The following is a 25,538-nucleotide window of genomic DNA, read 5'->3' as shown; positions in this document are numbered from 1 at the left end:
TACTAAGAGGAATCCGGTTGTTACTAAGAGGACTCCGGTTGTTACTAAGAGGACTCCGGTTGTTACTAAGAGGACTCCGGTTGTTACTAAGAGGTCTCCGGTTGTTACTAAGAGGACTCCGGTTGTTACTAAGAGGACTCCGGTTGTTACTAAGAGGACTCCGGTTGTTACTAAGAGGACTCCGGTTGTTACTAAGAGGACTCCGGTTGTTACTAAGAGGAATCCGGTTGTTACTAAGAGGAATCCGGTTGTTACTAAGAGGACTCCGGTTGTTACTAAGAGGACTCCGGTTGTTACTAAGAGGACTCCGGTTGTTACTAAGAGGACTCCGGTTGTTACTAAGAGGACTCCGGTTGTTACTAAGAGGACTCCGGTTGTTACTAAGAGGAATCCGGTTGTTACTAAGAGGACTCCGGTTGTTACTAAGAGGACTCCAGTTGTCATTGTAGTATTTGCAGCTGTATAAAACCTGTCTGTAAAAATAGGCAAGACGTGTTACGAAATGACTGAGTTTAATGTTTAGTGAAATGTAAGAAGAACAATACAATACATTTTTATTGAACATTAATCAAATATTTTTACCTGGAAGAAATGTATTGTTGTTCTGGCTACAGAATAATGTTTTTCTGTGGTGGATCTGGTCTTTTTATGCATTTTAAAGGAATGTCTTTGTATCCGCCACATGAATAGTTAAAATCAGCAATGCAGAAGCTACAGTACATGCCGGGGATATCTCTGGAATGGATAGTACGATTCTAGACTTTATGCTCTTAGCTAAGGATTCGCTGTAGCTTCATGAAAATTACCATAGAGGCCACCATTCCCATTTTATAGCCCCAGCTGTGGACCCACCCTACCCATCTCCCAGTAGAGTGGGTGTGTGGGTGCGTGCACTTGTGCATGATTGTGTGTGTGTGTGCGTTTGTACTTATGCCTACACGCGCACGTGTGTGTGTGTGTCTCCCAGCAGATCACAGAAGCAGCCAGTGTCACATTTCTTATAGGTGGATTAGCTCCACCTCCCATGAAGCTGAGCCTATTACAGGCCATTAAACTGTCTGCCTCTCAATAGGGTTTTTTACCTCAGGAGTCTAATTTAAAACGCTAATCCCCTTTGACAGCGATGAGGCTCGCTTTGCAAACCAACCAACTGCTCAACGAGGAAGAAGAATGTGTCAGTCAGATGGACCATCTGTCAATGTATAGCTGTATTTCTTTATTGTGTCAGGGATATATTGATTTGAACGTTGGATGCAGTGTATTTTTGGGCCTTTTTAGTCATACAGGTGCAGGGCAGATAGAACCTTGAGAATATAGTATTTTTATGGAGAGACAGTCTTATAGAATGGACTTGGTTTTCATACTGTTTGTATTGTGCTTAATAAGTCAAATGTCCTGCTATGTCTTCGCACATCTGTAAGCTGCCATGTTGAACAGTGCTCTGTGGTGGTCGGGTCTGTCAGCATGTCACTAGTGACTCAATCTGAACGTCACAATGTACTGTTACTGCAGTTTACGAGTAAGCACTGATAAATAAAACTATGTTTTGAAATGTGAGATTTTTAGGTACTCTGATTTTACTCTACCTCGATCATAAATCCATTACCTATAGCTTACAGTCGCTAACTCCTATCAGTAACATAACATTAGTATGTGTGACTATGAGCTTTTTTATGTGGAAGATGTTGTCATTCCCTCCCAGGGTACCATGTGACCTGCTCTCAGTCATTCAGGCCATGGAAGCCTATCTGACCCTCTTTGAGGGGACTGGTTCTGTGAATGTTCCATTCATTACATCCATCCCATAGAGATAGATGCCCATGTGGATTAATGACTGACAGAGCAGAGGCATTGACTGAGTCCCAAATGGCATCCTATTCCCTATATAAGGAACTAAAGTAGTTCACAATATAGTGAATAGGGTGCCATTTGGGATGCATAATGGTCTCCAGCCAGATTCATCCACAATTTAAATGACTTTGGATGGAGATGGAAACAGTTTATTCTCACTTCCAACCACTAGGTGGACAGACAGCAGTGTCTCTATTGTTGCCCTGCATTGATTCTGTCTCTTTGATAGCAGGAAGGATGATACACCTCAACCTAGTGCCATTTCAGATGTAGGTGTGGCTGAATTGTTCTCAATACAATATGTGGCAATACAATGATTTTTATCCAATGCCACGGTTGAATCGGCAGAGGTTTAAAAGCTTTTGTCAGAATGTGGCACCACTGGCAAGCTGCTTAGGTTAAATCTAAATTCCAAGAGTGAGAGAGCCTACAAACACTGACATTCAGGAAAGAACCAAAAGGCTTTTTATTTTGCGTTCCGGAAGTCTGAAGTACAGTACATTCAGCTCAGGCCTCTATGTCAAGTCAATTAGGGTCAATGAAGAAAGGATACACCCAACTTTCTATTAGTAATAATATGGGATATTTACTAGAAAATACTAAACAATGAGGCCTACTGGTGTAAGGCATTTATTAAAGCTGTTATTTGAAAGAATCATTAGCTGCTTAATCAATTCACAAATGAATAATGCTATTACAAATCAAACAGAATATTCTAGCTATTAGCTTATGTATTGGTTGTTCATGTGTGGTTATTAATTCACTCTTTGTCTTTCCCTCTGTTGCATATTAATAATAGTCATTAATGGTCTGATTCAGGATAACGTCCTCTTAGCACAGAACTCATGTTCTTTATACAATCAGTTGAATAGCCCTGGCTGGATATCTCCATTACTAAACAAACCAACTAGCCAGACTGTTGGATATCCTCTCTGGGTCCACGCTTTTGTCTGTTACATAGTGGGGTTTCTTTGGAAACATAACACCCTTTCTTTTCCTTCTTTCTCGCTCCTTTATGGCCTTGCCTGACCAGCAGCTGCAGGGTTAATGTTCAGCAGAAGCAGTAGTTGGAGGAGGGGAGAAGAGGAGGAGAGAAGTGGGGGCAAGTCTACAGTTATTGTAGTAGGCAGGGTCTATTGGGGCAGGAAGCCTGCCTCCTCACTCGCCCTGGAACAATGGGAGATATGGCAGCCACTGCAGGCAGACGGCACAGCACAGGGCAGCCAGAGAGAGATGCACACAATTCACATGCTCGAGGACGGGCCTTTTTCTATCAGTAGTTTAGAGGAAACAGTTCCTTATTAGAGGAGAGGGCATCACCTTGTGGATAAATCCTTTCGTCAACTGGAAAAGACTTACATTGTGGGGCTTTTTTAACGACTGATTTTCTTTAGACTGGGGCTCTCTTGGATGCTTTGAGCGGATGCTAGGATATGAAGCAAGGTGAGACTGGCATTTTAGGACAAGCAGATCTGAACATATAGTGAACCGTTTTTATTGTTAGGACTAACAATGTAGTCTAGACTATTTGTCCCTTTTGTGCCGTTATGGCTGTGTTTAGATTTCATTGATTGTGTAGATATGAGATGTAGAGTTGATGTGACAGGTGAGGTGACAGAACCACACCATATGACGTATTAGCTGTGGAGACTGAGAGGACAGATGAACCTGGGAAGCAGAGATCAGATGCCCACAGGCATATGTAACCTCTATGTTATTATGAAACACATTTGACACTGTTGTTGTAGCATCAGTGGACAATTTTTGGAGCAACGCTAAGCACTCAGAACCATGTTTAGTAATTTCATTGTTCAACCCAACATGGATGCATTTGATTGGGGTTGATTTAGTTTGTTCTATAGATCATAGGAGAGGGGCATGTGTACACATGTGGTTTGCTGTTTAATGTGCCCAATTATGACAAAGCCTCCCCAGTCTCGCCGTATCGGGACTGGCAGTCTGATAATGCAGTTCCTGTAGGGAGGACGGAGGGTGGGGTTGCCTGGCAAATATTTGGAAATATCCCCGCGAGGCCTGCACCACTCAGGTTGATTAGTCTCAGACATGGCATTGATCCAACCTCTGGGTTCTTTTGGGAATCGTCCCTCCGCCCCTCCCCCGATCCGTTATTCCCTCTCTCTCCCCTGTACTTTCGGTCAAAATCTTGTTATTGGATGATTAGTCTCACTGTTATTTTGTCTGAACATCAGAAGCCACAGTAACAAATGAATCCAATAGTCTGAATATGTGACATACTGTAGTTTAGGCTACTGACGGTGTTGATAGTCATGTTAATTCAGATTTATTCCTACGGGTCGTGATTTCTCTTTTTAAGATCCTGTTCAATTTGTCTGTCTGAGTCTTCAATGTTGTTTACATCACCTGTTGACACACTTTGATTGTTCACACCGAGAGAACTTGAATCTGTGCCATCCCAGATTGGCAGATGGGGAAGGGTACTGTTTGATATAACCTGAGACAGCCTCCGCCCGGCAGCAGCCAAATCCCCAAGTGTGTGACTGACTGACAAGATTTAAGGAGCTTGAAGGATTTGGCTCTGCTGAGATGTCTTTGATTTAAACTGTAGCCTTGCCCTCATTCCATAAATATAGAGTGTAGTCTGCAAGTCAGCTCATTCCTTGTGGCATCACACCAGATCGAGTCACTTTGAACTCTGAGCTCCATTCAGATTACCTCACACACACAGCATGATATAAATATCAATGTTACCAACCTCCACAGGCAAAACACATTCTCAAGAAAATCATTGCTCAAGAAGTGCCATTTTTCACAGTTTCTTGGATGTGATCAGGTGTGTGTGCACCCAATAACACTATTTGGCTACGGCATGTGGATCATAAGAATAATCTCTAACACCAGTTGTTGTTTTTGTTGCACAACAACAGATCACAGGTCAGGAGTTTCACAAATGGAGCAGGTGTGTTCTGACTGAGACCGGTATGCAGAATGCTCTGCTCTGTTTGATCTGCAGCTGGAAACCCAAAGTGAGAAAGGCTGATGCTAATCACATTGGAAGTTGACAAGATCTAAAGGATCAGCTCTGGTTTCCCTGTGGGCTGCTTGGGAGTGAAGAGCTAATACTGTAGCTCTTTATCTAAACTCATCTTGTCTGAAGGAACGCAGCCAGACTAGACTGACTCTGAATCTGAAGCCTATGGCAGTGACTAAGCATGCTCCTATTTAGCTAGCTACAGTATGAGGACAAGGCAACCTCCCAAATGACACCCTCTTCCCTATATAATGCCTATGGGCCCTGGTCAAAAGTAGTGCACTACATAGGGTGCCACATGGGACTTAACCTATGACAGAGAGCATCGGAGTGTGTTCCCATTTAGCTATGAGGGCAAGTCTTGTGGAAACGGAACATAACTACCGATGACAGTACAGTGATGGGGAATCCCAGATTGCAGACTGGTTACATGGAGGTTCAATACAGTGATTTTAATACTGCATGTCTGCAGCCTGCATGACATGGCATTATCACTGGAACATGAAAGGGGATTTCTTAAAGGCTACTGGGTCTCTCTGCTAAATTACTCATCCATCTCTCTTTCATCACACTTTACAATGACTCAGATGAAAAGAAGGAAAGATGAGAGCGAGAGGCAGATTGTGGTCTTGGACTGTCTGGGAGGACAGGAAGTCCATACCAGGCCCAGTCCTGATGGTGACATGACATTGCTCTGGGTCCGTATTCACAAAGCGCCTTGAAGTGCTGATCTAGGATCTCGCTGACCATATAATCTTATTTTAATCCAAAAAGCTAAACTGATCCTAGATCAACAGTCTGAGACACATTATGAATACGGGTCCTGATAATGACAGACATGCTATTTCTCTAAGGTCCACACATGCTAAAACCACTTTGAAGCCCCTCTCTGGAGATGTTTTTTCTGAGTGTGCATCTGGGAAATCAAGATGGAGCAAGATGGCCTTGATGTCATAGACTGTATAAAAAATTATGTTTGATGTCAGCAAATCTGACTGAATACTGTGAGTGGTGGAAAAGGAGGGATGAGAGAACAGTTGAGAGGATGACAGAAAGGAAGAATAGAGAGGATGATAACATGTCATTTTGTTTTTCCTCAGCTTTTTGGCTCTGACATTGGGAGAAGACTAGAGCGAGCGAGTGAGCGAGAGAGAGAGGTGGTTTACACACCAAGGAGTAGGACTGAGTGCTCTGCTCTAAGGAGAGCTGACATCACAGGTGACTGTCTGTTCCAGTAGGACTGAGTGCTCTGCTCTAAGGAGAGCTGACATCACAGGTGACTGTTTGTTCCAGAATACTCTATTCTAGTCTACAGTTCTTTTCTATGTTCTTTGTCTTGTATGTTCCACCCATGAAAACTGACCCCCCTTGCAATAGCTTCTGGCTGGATAATATCTTTGGGGAGACCCCCTGCTTGGCTATTTATTTCTGGTACATGACACATTTGTTTTCTTATGGTGTAATGTTACAGATTTTTGTCTCCTTATAAAAGCACATCACATGTCCTCAAGCATACTTTTTTTTTATAGCAGGTATCCATTTTACAACCGTTTTAGAGAAAACAGGTGTTGTGTTCCAGCCCACAGATTACGTGATATATCTTGTTCTCTACATTTAAACTGGGAAACTGTGCGTCATTGCACTTCATGACCTCTTTGTTTTCTGTGGAAATATTATGGGGAAAGCGCAGTGGAGGTGGGAACATCATTGAAAACGAGCAGTGCTGCTGAAATAGCAATGTCTACCTTATGGTGTTCAGGGTTACCCTTTTGTTATCTGTGTATTTCACTCTCTGCTTTCTCTTCATGTCCTTTTAGCCATTGTCAGATTCTCAGCGTCCTCGCTTTAGTTTTGTGCCATTTGAATAGGAAACAGAGGGAGATACTGTGTTTACATATTTTATTGATGGTGGTGTAAAATACAATTTGCTCTTTAGAAGTTTTCTCTTTATAGATCCTCCTGTATGTCAGTCAAATATCAGGGTTAATAGTGATCAGGCACTAAAGGGATGAGGGGTGACTGTTCTGTTCTATGCATCTCACAGGCAGACACCCATTATCTACAGTAGCTAGTAAACACTGGAATCACAGTCAGGGTTCTCTTTATCTCACAATGCAGAGAGAAGTGGGAGATGAAGGAAGTATGTACAATATGATTCATAAATATCACAGACTGCAGATTGTAATAAAGCATGTATTTTTATCCGGGGATATCGTAAACTGTTTGGGTGATGTACATTTCCCCTGAGTATCATTCTAGAATGAGGAAAATAGGGAAGCGGCAATATGGCCGTCCTCCTTGTACACAAACTCCCTTTTTGTATGCAGTGCTTCTCTATGGCTCTCTCATATCAGCCCATATGAGAGAGCCATAGAGGGGATGAGGGTGGGGGGAAGGGGATGAGGGTGGGGGGAAAGGGGAGGGTGGGGTGATGGGTGGGGGAAAGAGGATGAGGGTGGGGGGGAAGGATGAGTGGGGGGAAGGGGATGAGGGTGGGGGTGGGGGGAACGTGGATGAGGGTGGGGGAACGCGGATGAGGGTGGGGGGAGGATGAGGATGGAGGGTGGAGGAAAGAGGAGGGTGGGGTGATGGGTGGGGGAAAGAGGAGGGTGGGGGGAGGGGATAAGGGTGGGGGGAGGGGATAAGGGTGGAGGTTGGAGGTTGGGGAAAGAGGGTGGAGGGTGGAGGATGAGGGTTGGGGAAAGAGAGAGGGGGGAGGGGGGAGCGGATGAGGGTGGGGGTAGAGGATGAGGGTGGGTTTGGAGGATGAGGGTGGGGTTGGAGGATGAGGGTGGGGGTGGGGGGAGAAGATGAGGGTGGGGGAAAGAGGGTGTGGGTGGAGGATAGAGGGTGGGGGAAAAGAGGATGAGGGGAGCGGATGAGGGTGGGGGAATGAGGATGAGGGTGGAGGAGCGGATGAGGGTGGGGGAAAGAGGATGAGGGTGGGGGGAAAAGGATGAGGGTCGGGGGACAGGATGAGGGTGGGGGGAAAAGGATGAGGGTGGGGGGGAAAGAGGATGAGGGTGGGGGGTGCAGATGAGGATGGGGAAAGAGGATGAGGATGGGGGAAAGAGGATGAGAGTGGGGGAGAGGGTGGGGGAAATAGGATGAGGGTGGGGGAGCGGATGAGGGTGGGGGAAAGAGGATGAGGGAGCAGATGAGGGTGGGGGAAAGAGGATGAGGGTGGGGGAAAAAGGATGAGGGTGGGGGGACAGGATGAGGGTGGGTGAAAGAGGAGGTGGGGGGAGCAGATGAGGGTGGGGGGGAAAGAGGATGAGGGTGGGGGGTGCGGATGAGGATGGGGAAAGAGGATGATGGTGGGGGAAAGAGGATGAGGGTGTAGGAGAGGGTGGGGGAAAGAGGATGAGGGTGGGGTGGAGGAGTTGGTGGGGGAAGGTGGGGAAGGGAGGGTGGGGGGAGGGAGGGTGAGGGTGGGGTGAGAGGTGGGGGAGGGAGGGAGGATGAGGGTGGGAATGAGAGAGGATGAGGGTGGAGAAGAGGGGTGGGGGAGGGTGGGGTGAGAGGTGGGAGAGGGAGGGTGAGAGGTGGGGAAGGGAGGATGAGGGTGGGGTGAGAGGTGGGGAAGGGGAAGGGAGGGTGAGAGGTGGGGAGGGTGAGAGGTGGGGGAGAGAGGATAAGGGTGGGGCGGGGTGAGAGGTGGAAGGGAGGATGAGGTGAGAGGTGGGGAAGGGAGGGTGGGGTGAGAGGTGGGGAAGGGAGGATGAGGTTGGGGTGAGAGGTGGGGGAGGGAGGATAAGGGTGGGGTGAGAGGATGAGGGTGGGGTGAGAGGTGGGGAAGGGTGAGAGGTGGGGGAAGGGAGGATGAGGGTTGGGGAGGGCGGGTGAGAGGTGGGGGAGGTGGGGTGAGAGGTGGGGGAGGGAGGATGAGGGTGGGGAAGGGAGGATGAGAGGGGATGAGGGTGGGGAAGGGAGGTTGAGGGTGAGAGGATGAGGGTGGGGAGGGGAGGGGAGGGGAGGGTGGAGGAGAGGGGTGGGGGAGGGAGGGAGGGTGGGGTGAGAGGATGAGGGTGGGGAAGGAAGAATGAGAGAGGATGAGGGTGGAGGAGAGAGGTTGAGGGTGGAGGACAGAGGGGGGAGGGAGGGAGGGTGGGGTGAGAGGATGAGGTTGGGGAAGGGAGAATAAGAGAGGATGAGGGTGGAGGATAGAGGTTGAGGGTGGAGGAGAAAAGTGGGTGGGGGAGGGTGGGGTGGGGTGAGAGGTGGGGGAAGGGAGGGGGAGGGTGGGGTGAGAGGTGGGGGAAGGGAGGGTGAGAGGTGGGGGAAGGGAGGGAGAATGAGAGAGGATGAGGGTGGAGGATAAAGGTTGAGGGTGGAGGAGAGAAGTGGGTGGGGGAGGGTGGGGTGGGGTGAGAGGTGGGGGAAGGGAGAGTGAGAGGTGGGGGAAGGGAGAGTGAGAGGTGGGGGAAGGGAGGATGAGGGTCGGGTGAGAGGATGAGGGTGAGAGAGGGAATATGAGGGTGGAGGAGAGAGGTGGGTGGGGAGGGAAAGTGGGGTGAGATGATGAGGTTGGGGAAGGGAGAATGAGAGAGGATGAGGGTGTAGGATAGAGGATGAGGGTGTAGGAGAGAGGTGGGGGAGGGAGGGCGGGGTGAGAGGTGGGGGAAGGGAGGGTGAGAGGTGGCGGAAGGGAGGATGAGGGTGGGGTGAGAGGTGGGGGAAGGGTGAGAGGTGGGGGAAGGGAGGATGAGGGTTGGGGAGGGCGGGTGAGAGGTGGGGAGGTGGGGTGAGAGGTGCGGGGGAGGATGAGGGTGGGGAAGGGAGATTGACAGAGGATGAAGGTGGAGAAGTGAGGTTGAGGGTGAGAGGATGAGGGTGGGAAGGGAGGATGAGGGTGGAGGAGAAAGGATGAGGGTGGAGGATAGAGGATGAGGGTGGAGGAGAGAGGTGGGGAAGGGAGGATCAGGGTGAGGTGGAGGAGAGAGGATGAGGGTGGGGCGAGAGGTGGGGGAGGGAGGGAGGGGAAAGGGAGGATGAGGATGGGGTGATAGGTGGGGGAGGGAGGGGTGAGAGGTGGGGGAGGATGAGGGTGAGAGGATGAGGGTGGGGAAGGGAGGATGAGGGTGGAGGATAGAGGATGAGGGTGGAGGAGAGAGGTGGGGAAGGGAGGATCAGGGTGAGGTGGAGGAGAGAGGAGGAGGGTTGGGGAGGTGGGTGAGAGGTGAGAGGTGGGGGAGGCTGAGGGTGAGGTGAGAGGATGAGGGTGGGGAAGGGAGGTGGGGAAGGGAGGATCAGGGTGAGGTGGAGGAGAGAGGATGAGGGTTGGGGAGATGGGGTGAGAGGTGGGGGAGGGATGATGAGGGTGGGGAAGGGAGGATGAGAGGATGAGGGTGGAGAGGAGAGGTGGGGAAGGGAGGATCAGGGTGAGGTGGAGGAGAGAGGATGAGGGTGAGGTGAGAGGTGGGGAAGGGAGGATGAGAGAGAGGATCGGATGAGAGGAGAATAGACTCATCCCGACAGCAGGTTCTAGAATGGACTCTTCCTGACAGAATGTTTGTTGTACAATGGACTCATCCCGACAGTATGTTCTAGAATGGAATCATTCCAACAGTATGTTTGTGTTTGTTACCTACTGTATGGTTTACTTTACGTGACCTGTCTAGCAGGTCTGTTTAGGTCTCATTGGAGGGGATGATTTCAGTAACTTCCCTCTACTTACAGCTGTCCCTGAACCCTAACACTAGCAGTGGCCATATGTTCTGCTCCTATAGGCTTTGACAAAAGAATCGCAGTGTGCTATAGATTACTATAGATTCCTCAGTTATCTAGCTAAAGCCAGCAAACAGATGGATACACCAATTAAACATTTATCTGATCCAACACATCCAGTCTAACATGGCAGAATAGTGTTACATCTCTCCATCATCAAGAACCTGACACAAGAGGGATTTACTGTTCCATTCTCAGAAGAGAATGTCTTTATCGCTAAACACTCCCTGTTATTTGGGGTACAGTTGAAGTCCGAAGTCTACATGGACCTTAGCCAAATACATTTAAACTCAGTTTTTCACAATTCCTGACATTTAATCCTAGTAAAAATTCCCTTTCTTAGGTCAGTTAGGATCAGCACTTTATTTTAAGAATGTTTAATATCAGAATAATAGTAGAGAGTGATTTATTTCAGTTTTTATTTCTTTCATCACATTCCCAGTGGGTCAGAAGTTTACATACACTCAATTAGTATTTGGTAGCATTGCCTTTAAATTGTTTAACTTGGGTCAAACATTTCAGGTAGCCTTCCACAAGCTTCCCACAATAAGTTGGGTGAGTTTTGGCCCTTCCTCCTGACAGAGCTGGTGTAACTGAGTCTGGTTTGTATGCCTCCTTGCTCGCACACACTTTTTCAGTTCTGCCCACAAATATTCTATAGGATTGAGGTCAGGGCTTTGTGATGGCCACTCCAATACCTTGACTTTGTTGTCCTTAAGCCATTTTGCCACAACTTTGGAAGTATGCTTGGGGTCATTGTCAATTTGGAAGACCCATTTGCGACCAAGCTTTAACTTCCTGACTGATGTCTTGAGATGTTGCTTCAATATATCCACATAATTTTCTTTCTCATGATGCCATCTATTTTGTGAAGTGCACCAGTCCCTCATGCAGCAAAGCACCCCCACAACATGATGCCCCCCCCCCCCCCCAGAACCGCTAGTGCCCAAGGATGAACCAGACTTGTGGAGGTCTTGTCACGACTCCTACCGAAGGTAGCTCCCCTTCCTGCTCGGGTGGTGCTCGGCGTCGTCGTCACCGGCATACTAGCTGCCACTGATTCCCTTTTTTCCCCTTTCTGTTTATTGGTTTCACCTGTTTTGTGTTAGGCTGATTAGTCGGGTTATTTTAGCCAGTAGGCCCGCCTGCTCTGTGTGTGGGATTGTTTGTGTGTTGCTACTGTGCACGCTTGTGTCTGACGTGTTTTCGGTCGTGGGTTTTCTCCGGACTGTTTCAGTCCCCAGTGTTTGGGGCATTTGTTTTGTGTGCGCCCTGTAATTTAGTGGGGTGGCTTATGTTCGCCGTGTGTGCGAATAAAGCACTACCCTGTGCTTCCTGCGCCTGACTTCGCACCCACTACACCCAGAGCCTTACAGAATCCCGCACCTTCTGAATGGAGTCAGCAGGAGCAGCTGCCACCCCTCTTCCCTCGATGGAGGAACGCGTCCTCCATCATACCACCGTTCTCCATCGGATAGGATCGGCGATGGAGAGAATGGACCGATGGGAGAGGAGTGGTCTCCTCTCTCCACCTCTGGTTCCTCCAACGAGTCCACCTCCTCCTCCCCCTACATCCGGCTCCGGTGCGCTTCGTCTGGCGCTCCCGAGGGATTACGATGGGGCGGCGGCTGGGTGCCAGGGGTTTCTGCTCCAGCTCGAGCTGTACCTGGCTACCGTGAGACCTACACCCTCGGGGGAGGAGAGTGTGAGTGCCCTCGTCTCCTGCCTGACGGGTCGAGCTCTGGAGTGGGCCAACACGGTCTGGAATGGCTCAGACTCGGCGAGGGATCATTATCCAGAGTTCACCCGCCGCTTTCGGGCCATATTCATCCACCCTCCGGAGGGCTGAGCGGCGGGTGAGCGACTATTCCATCTTAGGCAGGAGACGAAGAGCGCGCAGGACTTCGCGTTGGAGTTCCAGACCTTGGCCGCTGGGGCTGGGTGGAACGACAGGGCCCTGAAAGACCATTACCGGTGTAGTCTCCGGGAGGACGTTCGCAGGGAGCTAGCGTGTCGGGACACCGCTCTCTTCCTCGACGAACTGATAGACATGTCTCTCCGGCTGGACAATCTGCTGGCTGCCCGCGGGCGTTCGGAAAGGGTCCTGTCTGTTCCACCTCCTAGCACTCCCGCCCCTATTCCTATGGAGTTAGGGGGGACCGTGCCGAGGGGTACCGGAGGAGGAGGCTCCTCCTGCACCAGCTGTGGTTGGAGAGGACACACGGCCGACCGGTGCTGGAGGGTCCACTCTGGGAGTCGAGAAGGCAGGCAGAACACTTCTCAGTCACCCCAGGTGAGTCAGCACCAAACTCACCCAGAACCCCCTGTTGGTCACATGTTTGTATTTATTTGTTTTCGTGACTTTTCTCCCTCTTCCCAGCATAAGGCACTAGTCGATTCAGGCGCAGCTGGGAACTTTATGGATCGCGGACTCGCCATCAAGCTGGGAATTCCACTAGTGCCAATAGATCACCCCTTCCCCGTGCACTCCTTAGATAGCCGGCCATTAGGGTCAGGGTTGGTCAGGGAGGCCATGGTTCCACTGGACATGGTAATGCAGGGGAATCATAAGGAACGGATTAGTCTCTTCCTTATCGATTCGCCTGCGTTTCCGGTGATGCTGGGGGTTCCCTGGCTGGCTAGTCACAATCCCAGGATTTTGTGGAGACAGGGGGTTCTCCAGGGGGGGTCAGAGGAGTGTTCAGGGAGGTGTATGGGAGTTTCCATCGGTGCCACGTCGGTGGAGAGTACAGACCAGGTTTCCACTGTGCGCATTCCACCTGAATATGCCGATTTGGCTATCGCTTTCTGTAAGAAGAGGGCGACTAAATTACCACCTCATCGACAGGGGGATTGTGTGATAAATCTCCAGGTAAACGCTGTGCTTCCCAAGAGTTGCATGTACTGTACCCATTATCACAGGAGGAGACGTTGGCTATGGAGACATATGTCACGGAATCTCTGGGACAGGAGTACATTCGGCCCTCCATGTCACCCGTCTTCTCGAGTTTCTTTTTTGTGAAAAAAAGGAGGGAGGTCTGCATCCGTGCATTGATTATAGAGGCCTAAATGCCATCACGGTGGGGTTTAGCTATCCGCTACCTCTCATCGCTACGGCGGTGGAATCATTTCATGGAGCAAGGTTTTTCACAAAACTGGACCTCAGGAGCGCGTATAATCTGGTGCGTATTCGGGATGGAGACGAGTGGAAAACCGCGTTTAGTACCACATCGGGTCATTATGAGTACCTCGTCATGCCGTATGGGTTAAAGAATGCTCCAGCCGTCTTTCAATCCTTTGTAGACGAGATTCTCAGGGACCTGCACGGGCAGGGCGTGGTTGTCTATATCGATGATATTCTGATATATTCCGCCACCCACGCCGCGCATGTGTCTCTGATGCGCAAGGTGCTTGGTAGACTGCTGGAGCATGACCTATACGTCAAGGCTGAGAAGTGTGTGTTCTCCAAACGAGCCGTCTCCTTCCTGGGTTATCGCATTTCCACCTCGGGGGTGGTGATGGAGTGTGACCGCGTTAAGGCCGTGCGTAATTGGCCAACCAACCACGGTGAAGGAAGTGCGGTTCTTAGGGTTTGCCAATTACTACCGGAGGTTTATCCGGGGTTTTGGCCAGGTAGCGGCATTGCCCATTACCTCACTGCTGAAGGGGGGGCCGGTGCATTTGCGGTGGTCGACAGAGGCTGACAGAGCTTTCGATAGGTTGAAGGCTCTGTTCACCGATGCACCCGTGTTGGCGCACCCGGACCCCTCTAGCATTCATAGTGGAGGTGGACGCGTCCGAGGCTGGGGTGGGTGCCGTGCTATCACTGCGCTCGGGTACGCCACTGAAACTCCGTCCCTGCACTTTCTTTTCGAAGAAGCTCGGTCCGGTGGAGCGTAACTATGATGTGGGGGACCGGGAGTTGTTAGCGGTGGTAAAGGCCCTGAAGGTGTGGAGACACTGGCTTGAGGGGGCTAGGCACCCTTTTCTCATCTGGACCGACCATCAGAATCTGGAGTATATCCGGGCAGCTAGGAGACTGAATCCGCGTCAGGCAAGGTGGGCCATGTTCTTCACCCGATTCAGGTTCACCATTTCTATTAGACCAGGCTCCCTGAACACGAAGGCCGACGCGCTGTCCCGTCTCTATGACACGGAGGACCGGCCCATCGATCCTACTCCCATCATTCCAGCCTCTAGGCTGGTGGCACCGGTGGTATGGTGCTCAGCGTCGTCGTCACCGGCATACTAGCTGCCACTGATTCCCTTTTTTCCCCTTTCTGTTTATTGGTTTCACCTGTTTTGTGTTAGGCTGATTAGTCGGGTTATTGTAGCCAGTAGGCCCGCCTGCTCTGTGTGTGGGATTGTTTGTGTGTTGCTACTGTGCACGCTTGTGTCTGACGTGTTTTCGGTCGTGGGTTTTCTCCGGACTGTTTCAGTCCCCAGTGTTTGGGGCGTTTGTTTTGTGTGCGCCCTGTAATTTAGTGGAGTGGCTTATGTTTGCCGTGTGTGCGAATAAAGCACTACCCTGTACTCTTTGCCTCCTGCGCCTGACTTCGCACCCACTACACCTAGAGCCTTACAGGTCTACAATTTTTTGTTTAGGTCTTGGCTGATTTCTTTAGATTTTTCCATGATGTCAAGCAAAGAGACACTGAGTTTGAAGGTAGGCCTTGAAATACATCCACAGATACACCTCCAATTGACTCAAATGATGTCAATTAGCCTATCAGAAGATTCTAAAGCCATGACATAATGTTCTGGAATTTTCCAAGCTGTTTAAAGGCACAGTCAACTTAGTGTATGTAAACTTCTGACCCACTGGAATTGTTATACAGTGAATTATAAATGAAATTAACTGTCTTTAAACAATTGTCGGATAAATTACTTGTGTCATGCACAAAGTAGATATCCTAACCGACTTGCCAAAACTATAGTTTGCTAACAAGAAATTTGTGGAGTGGTTGAAAAACGAGTTTTAATGACTCCAACCTAAGTGTATGTAAACTTCCGACTTCAACTGTAGATTATTGCCCTGAGATGAGGCTGTTATGTCTCCTTTGGTCTAGCTGTTAGATGCCATTGGAGTCTACAGCCATGTCTCAAGGCAAGGGTAGACTTATGCTTGTGGTTACGTAGTGCATTGTGGTTTTGTGAGTAAAGTGAGACGATTGTAACATTAGGAACCGCCTTCTTGTGTTCATGATGAGAACCATGTCTGATGAGACAGAACCGAGGATGTGTGATGAAAACCTGGAGTCAGACGAGGGAGACGTTGAGGACTACCTGGAGGAAGAGGAGAACAGCGGAGAACTGATGGACCGACTCAGAGAGCTAGAGGTGAGCCAACCAAATATTATATAATTTTACCACATTCAGCGCTTTTATTTCTGTTTTAACATATAAAAAATATCTTAACATTTATGAATAATCTATTGTCTTCCTGTTGCCAGGCAGAAAACTCAGCTCTTTTGTTGGCCAATGAGAGTCAAAGAGAAGCATATGAGAGATGTCTGGATGAGGTGGCCAACCATGTGGTCCAAGCCCTCCTCAACCAAAAGGTAATTTGCAACAAACAACCCACCATTGACAAAACACAATTTTGAACCACAAGCAGTAAGGCACGGGTTGTCATCGTGGTTAACTTATAGTTGTGCTATACATTGTGTGTGTGTGTTCTGTGTGTCTTTGCAGGATTTGCGAGAGGAGTGCATCAAGCTGAAGATGCATGTGTTTGACCTGGAGAGACAGAACAGAGTGTTGTGTGAGCTCTTCCAACAGAAGCTACCCAACCAGTCAAGCTCTCACGACCAGGTATAAAGCAACGTCACAATTTGCCCTGAGACATGGCTGCAGACTCCTATGGCATTGGAGGCTCTACATCTACACCAATGTCTGCTGAGTATTTGAAATGAATCTCTCAGCTGTTATACCTCTTGCTTCATGTTGTTGTAATGTATAGATTCCTATAACAATGCTGTGCTTAAAGTGGTGTACATGATTGCATTGAATCTCATGTTACAGGTGCAGCCAGGACCCCTCCCAGTATACAATACACAGCTGCTGCACAATGTCTCTGACAAGCAGGTGGGGTCACAGTCACAGAGCAACGCACAAGCCAAGGTGAGGACAGAGCACTGTTAGCACTTAATCCTAAAACATGGCTGTAGTCTCCAGCATTCCTCCAACATTAGCTGTCATGACATACTCTGTGGGTTCCAAGGTTTCTCAGATGAAATGGCATTTTCTTTCTATTTCACTATTGTATTCAAGAGGCCTTGACTTTGTAATCTCTGTTAAACATTGAGGCTGCAGTCTGGGAAGTGTTATTGAAATCACTTAATTCAATCTTGTTTATTACCTTGTATTTAACCAGTAAGGTTATTGAGAACACACTCACTTCTATAATAACGACCTGACAATCTTTCTCTCCACAGGGAAATGGGTTTCACCGCACACTGCCACAGGCCCCAGCAACTCCCCCCAGAGGCCCAGCCGCATCCATGGATGCCCTGTCCCCATTCTTCAAGAAGAAAGCACACATTCTGGAGGTCCTTCGAAAGATGGAGGAGACAGACCCCCTCAAGTTCCACCCCTCTGCAGGCAGCATCACCTTCTGTGACTACAGCCAGGTCCTGATGTCCACAGAGGCTGTCCTGGCTGCTGGAGACCTATGTAAGAAGCACCAGACACTCTGCTCCTGCTCAGACTCCGACATGCAACAACAGCAGCACATGAATGGTGAAGGGCAGTTATGTCCTACGCACCTCAAAAAGAGCACAGACAGTCCAGTCAAATGTAACTATGTTTGTGGTAGTACTGCAAAGCTCAACTCGACCCCGAACCATGTCAAAGACACATCCACCACAGCTGCTATCAGTGAATGCCACATCAAGAGCACATCAGTGGAGAAACAACAGACAATTATTGACCACCAGCAACCAGCAGGTCCTAACTCTTACTTGTCAATCACAGTTGTAGATCAGACTAGTCCAGCCAATCAGGGCCCAGAGGCTGGATTAAAGACTGGGCAGGTCCAGGACACAGAGAAGGAGAGCTGTCTTAAAGGGAAGTCTGATGAGGATGGTAGTTTGTTTACCTCCCAGCTGCCTGTCCCTGGAGTGAAGGACAACCCTCAGCTAGCATACTGTGAGCTGGAAACGAATGGGTTTCTCTTCTCTTCCAATGACAGTGATAACGTGTTGAGTGATGTAGTTATTCCAGAGAAAGACGGTGGCCCAGTAGAAGAGGGGGATTTCTCTGGGAGAGCCAACGTGGCCCTCAGCCCCATCCCTTCATCATGTCTCAGCGACGTCAAAGCCGCTGCCATCAATTCCCCGTCCAGGGTCCTCAAGTTCCTAAAGATCCCTACAATGGCAGAGAGGACCCAGGCAGGGGCCAGCCCTGTCCGTCTGAGCCCCCAGCTCACCCGCACATCGAAGATCCCCTGTCGCACTAACAACTATGAGGTGTACCACTCCCCTGTCCCCTCACGCAGAGCCACCACCACAGAAAGGACCAGGCAGCCTCCTCCTCCACCCGCCAGGTCCGAGTCCTACCCAGCCACTACGCACTCAGCCTCAGCCCCCACCTCCCCGCCTCAGCCTGAGGACGCCTGCTCCCCTCCAGCCAAGGAGCTTTGCTACAGCAGCCTCTTGGCCCCCAAGACCAGCAATGGTGTCCCCGATCCACTGGCCCCTGGCACTTCGCACAGACCCAGGGCCTCTTCGCAGAAGGTCCCGTACTACGAGAACATGTTGGAACTTTCCACCTCGGCTCAGGTAGAAGAATCCAAGGTCCCAGAGAACGTAAACATATCATCTTTCTCTCATACCATAACAGAAAGTGACAGGAAGCCAATTCATTCACTACTACAGAAAGACAATGTCCTGAGTCTCCAGCAGCAGCATTTGTCCCCTGCTTCGGACTCCTCATCCTCTTCCTCATCCTCCTCATCTTCGTCCGATCAGGATGGCAACATAGAGAGCCCAGTCTGGCACGGCCACCACAGTCTGCCCAACCCCTCTGCCCTCAGAGCAGCTCAGTATCAGAGCAGCCCAGCTCACTACGCCAGCATGAAAGACAGAGGATCACAGGACCAGGATACTAGAGAGGCCACAATAAAGAACTCTGATCTCTCCCAGTCCCAGCCTCCAGTTCTCCCAGCCAAGAGACATGATCCCTCGTCCATTCCCAAGAGGCCTTCTGGGGTAGCAGGGCCAGGGAGGCAGCCAGCCGAGTCTAGTCACACATTCAAAGACAGGCTGGCTGCACTTGGCAAGCTGAGGAGCTCAGAGGATTTACAAGTCAATGTGCTCCTGCCAGTAGACAAGCCAGAGCCTCAGAGCGAGGAGAGTATAGTCTATTTTAACGATGACAGGAATAAGAAAGAGGAGAGCCCTGTGGATGGTAATTTAGAGGAGCAAAGACACTCGAAATATACAGACTCTCTGGATGGTAAGCTTAAAGGTATTCCTGGTAGCGTTGCTTTGAAGTTCCCAGGTGGCTGTCAGCCTTACGATCCAGCAGCTAAGTCTCTCTTTGGCTCTTCAGTCACCAAGGCAGAGCTGGAGACGCTCTCATCCAGAGTGGGTGTGGCTAAGACGGACAGCCCCAAAGGTAAACTGGGCCTCCCGTCGCCAAACACTGACACTCCCATAGTTTTACGCAACAACATGAAATGCCCGGCTTCTCTGAACCTGTCTTACCATGGTAAACAACCTGCACCCAGCATCCCTTACAGCACCAGCAGCCCCAGCAAGGCCCCTCCTAAGTCCCCGTCTAAACCGTGCCAGGGCCTGGCTCCCTCAGCTGGAACTGGGAAGCCCACCCTGGAGGCCCCAGCCCTGGTCCCCCGGTACTCCTCCAAGTCAGAGGACAGAAGCAAACTCAACGCAAACAAGAGAAACACCACAGTGTACGGTGACAGCCTTCCTCCCCCGCTCCCAATGCCAATGTCAGAACCGCAGCAGCAGGAGGAGGAGAAGAGACCCCTTGTCCCTATTGTCTCCAGCCCCACACTTGGCCCCACGTCAGCCATTGAGGAGAAGGTGATGAAGGGTATCGAGGAGAACATGCTGAAGCTGGCAGAACAGGACAGAGGACAGGTATAAATGTTTGTTTTTTCTGTGATATATTGTTTTATGCGTTATTTATTAGTGACATGTCAAATTTTTTCTGGAGCTGGAATTTGTTTGTGTTAATATCAAGTATAAAGTATTTCACAGTGTTTGCTGTCAGCAATTTGATAAATAAAGACTTTTAACAGGTTACTGAGGTTAAACTGAAGGCCTCTAACGGGATCGCCAGCTGGTTTGGCCTGAAGAAGAGCAAACTCCCAGCTCTCAGCCGCAAACCAGACATACCACCTAAGGTCAAAGACGAGAAGAAAGGTGGAGAGTGGAGGCTGAATATCCCTTCCAAAATGGCGGGGTCTAAGTCTAAAGGAGAGGGGGTGGGGGTGGAGAGCCTAAATATCTCGATGCTGATGGAGAAGGCGGAGGGTCTGAGGAGAGCTCTGGAGGAGGAGAGGGCCTACGTGAACGGGGTCGGGGGGGTCGGGATGGACCGGTCTGGGAGGGGCCACTCCTGTGAGGTGGTGATGGACCAGTCACAGGGCCAGCTGGCTGTGATGTATAGGGGAGCGCGCTCAGACAACTTCATGCAGCAGCTACTGAACAGGTGAGGAATAGATATAAGCTATGGGATTCTATGTTTAGTCTGTTAGGATTGTTTTCTATTGCTTTTGTTTGAAGTAAAACAACTTTTGTGTTGATATCTTTTTAATTAACTATCGCCAAGCACTATCTGAAGGGGGGGCTGTTCCTCTTTTGTTCTCTATTGTGCCTCAAGCAAGGGGGAGGCCGATGACATCAGAGGGCATCATCAGACTAACTCCTTGAATGGCTTACTCTGTGAAGTTTGCAGTTTTTGTATCGCTGGAGTATGTCTTTAATCAAGCTTAATCTAAAATGTGAATTTTGTGCAAAGATAAAAGTCAAATGTTTGTTGCCTTTCCTCTTTTGAACAACATCTTACCTCTGTGTGACTAAAGGGTGGATGGGAAGGACTTCAGTGGCATCAGTGTGGCTCAGAGACGCCTCTCCTTTGACTGTAAGACCTCCAGACCATTCAGCAGACACACCACCAGCGGGGAGGACATGCAGAAGGTAAACTACAGATTAATTGCGATTTAATCTTTTTCTTTATTCTGTGTGTGAATGGAGAAGGTGAGTATTTCCACTTTATTCTGTGTATGTGTAAATGTGTGTTTTGAGAAATGTTTTTTTATTTAATCAGGGATCAGAACATCTGATCAGCAACGTCCCCTCAGATGAGAATTTAGCTGACCCAGTTCACTCTCATCACTTCGCAGGTAACAAAACTGAGCAGATTAATCATTTTTCATGGAGGCGTTGAGTATCTCAGATTGTGTTAATCCTTACCAAATCTAATCAATAATCAAATTAGAGAAGGTTTTGAATTGAATCAGTCTGTGAGACATGAAGGGACATACACTGATTGTCCCTGTTCTCTCTCTCCTAGCTTCTGGTGCCTCCACCTACACCCTGGACAGTGGCATTGGCACCTTCCCTCTGCCTAACTACTGTAGTGGTACACCTGGGAGAAGCCTGTCTAAGATGAGGGGGGCTGGAGCTGAGCATGGCTCCTCTGGTTCTCCTGGCCGAGCAGGGAGGAGAGCTAGGACCCTGGACAGAGAGCCCTCATCCATGGAGCAGTGCTATCAATCTCACAGAGAGATGACGGCCCCGGTAATGTACGGGTCTGTACTGGAGGGGAAAGGCATGCCCAGGCAAACAGCTGGGGTCATTCATGAAGGTACAATACTGAGAAATACTGTATACATAAGTTCATAATATCAAATACTGTACATCACAATTGTCTAAATCAAACATATACCCGTAATACGTATAGCAATCCGATGATTTGGTATAATGAAGATAAACTGGAGCTTTTATACAACCAAATCTCTATTTTTGATGTAAATGGCATGTTTTAGAAGGGCCCAAAACCTTTTTTTTTATATGACTTCACTTGTTTTTGAGAAACATACTCCAAACAGCGATTCGCTTTCCTCATCCTCGTTGTGCAGTACGGGAGCTCTGAAAAGACATGAACGTAGGCTCCAAAAATACCCAAATACATCCTTTAAGAAACTGAAGAGCTCTCATTATAGTGATGCAGGTCTTTAGATGTTGTACACATCAAATGGTGTTATTCTGAATTTTATCCTCAACGTTATATTCAATTTTGTTGTGACTCGAGCAATACATCTCTGTCCATTCTAGCAGCAGGCTACACAAAGAATTAAAAATAAAAAGGAAAACGCTGCACACTGCTGTTCGTGCTCCCAGGTGATATTGTTCTGTTTCGACCCTTAGGTCTTCATCAGGCATCCATATCCCATGTGGAAGGTCCTATATATAGGGGCAGTGCTGAGTGACATCACTTCCTGAAACAGGAGGTAAAAATATATAATATCAGTTCAAACTATCAACATTCAATATATAAAAAATGTACAGTACTAGTTAAAAGTTTGGACACACTCATTCCAAGGTTTTTCTTTATTTTTACTATTTTCTACATTGTAGAATAATAGTGAAGACATCAACTATGAAATAACACATATGGAATCATAGTAACCAAAAAAAGTGTTAAACAAATCAAAAATATATTATATTTGAGATACTTCAAAGTAGCCACCCTTTGCCTTGATGACAGCTTTGCACACTTGGCATTCAGAGAACCTTCTAGAAGGACAACCATCTCTGCAGCACTCCACCAATCAGGCCTTTATGGTAGAATGGCCAGACGGAAGCCACTCTTCAGGAAAAGGCACCTACAGGACTCTCAGACCATGAGAAACAAGTCTCTGGCCTGATGAAGCCAAGATTGAACTCTTTGGCCTGAATGCCAAGAATCAAGTCTGGAGGAAACCCGGCACCATCCCTACGGTGAAGCATGGTGGTGGCAGCATCATGCTGTGGGGATGATTTTCAGCAGCAGGGACTGGGAGACTAGTCAGGATCGAGGGAAAGATGAACGTAGCAAAGTACAGAGAGATCCTTGATGAAAACCTGCTCCACAGCACTCAGGACCTCAGACTGGGGTGAAGGTTCACCTTCTAACAGGACAACGACCCTTAGCACACAACCAAGACAACGCAGGAGTGGCTTCGGGACAAGTTTCTGAATGTCCTTGAGACCTGAAAATAGCTGTGCAGTGACGCTCCCCATCCAACCTGACAGAGCTTGAGAGGATCTGCAGAGAATGGGGAAAACTATCCAAATACAGGTGTGCCAAGCTTGTAGCGTCATACCCAAGAAGACTCGAGGCTGTAATCGCTGCCAAAGGTGATTCAACAAAGTAGAGTAAAGGGTCTGAATACTTACATAAATGTGATATTTGTAAAATAATAATAATAATCTAAAAACCTGTTTTTGCTTTGTCATTATGGTTTATTGTGTGTAAATTGATGAGGGGAAAAAACGATTTAATTCGAATAAGGCTGTAACGTAACAAAATGTGGAAAAAGTCAAGGGATCTGAATACTTTCGGAATGCATTGTAGGTTAGTATAATTAGGAGCCACAGTGCTCCCTATCGCTGTAACTTTGGTCTGTAAGAAAAAGTATCTTCTGAAGAGAAAATAGTTGGAGGTTAGTACCAGTTCAGCCAATTCCACAATACAGTTGGTGCTGGGGAAGTTCACTGAGGTAGACCTTGAGGGCCTCTAGGCCGCCCTGGTGGGGGATGTTAGTATATAGACTGGTAACATCAAAAGTACACAGAATATAATTTTCTGGTATGTGGTCCAGAGATGTATAAAATCAATAGTTTCTGGTGTAGGTGGGGAGAGAGGTCACCCAGGGTTTCATGAAATGTTCTCTGTCAGAGATCTGTTACTACTCACAATGGGCCAGCCTGGTATAGGTTGCATCATGCTCTTGTGAATTTTGGGGAGAGTGTAGATGACAGGTGTGGTTTGGCAGTCAACTTGCATGTACTCATTCTGTCTTTGCAATTTCCCCTTCATTCAAAAACTTTGACTGTTTATCATGGATCAGAGACTTTAATTGATTAGTAGGATCCCTGGGGAGTCTTGTAAAATTCATAATCACGGAGTTCTTAGAATTTCATTTTCATAGTCTGCATCACTATTGCACCTCCCTTGTAGGCATGTTTTATAATAATAGTGGAGTCATTTTTGAGGTGGAACAGCTGGATAGGGGAAATGGCTTGAGTCGCACAAAATGGAATTTAATGTTGCGGATAAAGTTCGGAATGACACAATTTAATGTGTACAACATCTAAAGATCGGCATCACTATAATGAGAGCATTTCTGTTTCTAAAAGGACATATTTGGGTGATTTTGCAGCATTTGTTAATGTTTTTTTTCAGAGACCCATACTGCACAACGAGGATGAGGAAGTTAATCGCTGGTTGGGCTAAGTTTCTCAAAACATTTTTACATCAAAAATAGATTTGGTTTAAAAAAGCAAATTTCTCCTTGAAATTACTTTTATACATTAACAATGTATTTTATGTATGGACTTTCATTGAGAATAATCTTGAATAAAATATATTTTGTAACCTTTGCAGACACAGAAGCCTATGGAGCTCACATGCTGTCCCCCCGCTCCAAGACCTGGACCTTCCCCAACCTGAAGACCCCTGCAGGGCCCACTGAGATGTACCTGGCCGTGGAAGAAGAGGTGGAGACGGCCCCCTATGGATCCCCATTCAGAGGGGTGGGTTGAAAGGATGATAATTTCAGACTAACCATTTTGCATTTGTAATATGTAATTCATTTATAATAGGATTATAAAAAATGTATTGTGGATTTGTGACGTTTTACTATTGAGTCTCTCTTCTCCCTCCTCCTTCCCTCTCTCTACCTTAAAGAAGGCCTGTGGTTCCTCTGGATCTCGTAACATAGACCCCAGCAGTCTGCCGGTGCCGGCCCAGACAGGGCTGAGCCGACGGGGGAAGATCCGCAGTACGCCCAGTGCCCCAGAGATGGGCCTTGGCCGGGAGGCGGGCCTGGAGCTGGTGAGGGAGAGGCCTGAGGAGGCCCTCTCCCCCAGCCGCCCCCAGGTCCTAGAGACCCCCGAGTCACTCAGTGACTCTCTCTACGACAGTCTCTCTTCCTGTGGCAGCCAGGGATGACTTGCAGATCTTACTATGGTGCCGACTGACCCACCTTAGTGGAATATGGACTGTGCTAAGATATACCCATTTCACACTATCGTACCAACCTGAACCATATTGGGCTGGCTCCAATTCCAAAATGTTCTTTTAACATTGTTCTTTCCAGAATGGTTCTAGCTACTATGGCGGATGCGTAACCAGGCCAGCCGGATATAGCTTGGTCCGACCAAGCTTAGTTTGTCTCAGTAGTGTAAAAAGGGTACAAGTGATGCTGACCATCCTTAGAGGAATATGGTCTGTGATAAGATGGTGTCCCCTTAAAACTTTCATGTTTGCTTTCTCACCAGCTACTGTATGTTTCAAGGTTAACTGGAAAGACAAACCTCTCCTCAGGATAACTGCAACCCAAAGGATAGACTATTCACATTAACACTGTTTTATGACAGGAGAGAAAATTGGACAAACTGAACACACTGCTAACCAAAATAGCTATTTATATAATTGTAGGATTATGGAAATAGTGTGCTGAGCGATTAGGGCTTTGAGGTCTTTTCGGTTCAATTTTGATTATTTATTTTGCTAATTAAATGCTGTAACACAGAATAAAACAACTAAAGTCCAATGATGTCAGTGACTGCCCATTACTGCACCATTTATTCACATTAATTTAATAAAATATTTCAGTTGTGTATATTACGTTTGATTACTTTATTATTCCATTCCAAGTCATCCCATCTCTATTGAGCTGCTGCCTATGCTCTGACAAAATCCCTATTTT

At 48.1% G+C, this 25,538-nt stretch overlaps 1 protein-coding gene across 5 annotated transcripts; it reads left to right on the top strand.

Annotated features, from left to right (window-relative positions):
* Positions 1 to 3,006: 3,006 nt before the first annotated feature.
* Positions 3,007 to 25,385, top strand: LOC115165555 (nck-associated protein 5-like). Of its 5 annotated transcripts, none has more exons than XM_029718753.1 (13): positions 3,007 to 3,294; positions 5,962 to 6,079; positions 15,799 to 15,928; positions 16,042 to 16,149; positions 16,283 to 16,402; positions 16,613 to 16,711; positions 17,026 to 19,695; positions 19,857 to 20,269; positions 20,643 to 20,757; positions 20,888 to 20,963; positions 21,134 to 21,427; positions 24,212 to 24,360; positions 24,515 to 25,385. In XM_029718753.1, the coding sequence occupies exons 3-13, from the start codon at positions 15,803 to 15,805 to the stop codon at positions 24,776 to 24,778; spliced, it is 4,434 nt and encodes a 1,477-aa protein (XP_029574613.1). In that variant the 5' UTR covers positions 3,007 to 3,294; positions 5,962 to 6,079; positions 15,799 to 15,802; the 3' UTR covers positions 24,779 to 25,385. The 5 variants fall into 5 exon arrangements, with proteins under 5 accessions (XP_029574613.1, XP_029574612.1, XP_029574611.1 ...); XM_029718752.1 differs by having other exon boundaries at positions 5,962 to 6,137; XM_029718751.1 differs by having other exon boundaries at positions 5,962 to 6,137; positions 15,772 to 15,928; positions 24,518 to 25,385.
* Positions 25,386 to 25,538: the final 153 nt, after the last annotated feature.

The sequence above is a fragment of the Salmo trutta genome, chromosome 28, assembly GCF_901001165.1.
Source record: "Salmo trutta chromosome 28, fSalTru1.1, whole genome shotgun sequence".
Classification (NCBI taxonomy): domain Eukaryota; kingdom Metazoa; phylum Chordata; class Actinopteri; order Salmoniformes; family Salmonidae; genus Salmo; species Salmo trutta.
This window is presented reverse-complemented; position numbering and strand designations above follow the sequence as displayed.

Bases quoted from the DNA above. Each gene is read 5' to 3' on its own strand.
- LOC115165555 (XM_029718749.1), top strand. From the start codon at position 15,791: ATGATGAGAACCATGTCTGATGAGACAGAACCGAGGATGTGTGATGAA. The intron at 19,696-19,856 runs GTATAAATGTTT...GACTTTTAACAG, and splicing joins CAGAACAGGACAGAGGACAG to GTTACTGAGGTTAAACTGAA. The intron at 20,758-20,887 runs GTAAACTACAGA...TTATTTAATCAG, and splicing joins GCGGGGAGGACATGCAGAAG to GGATCAGAACATCTGATCAG.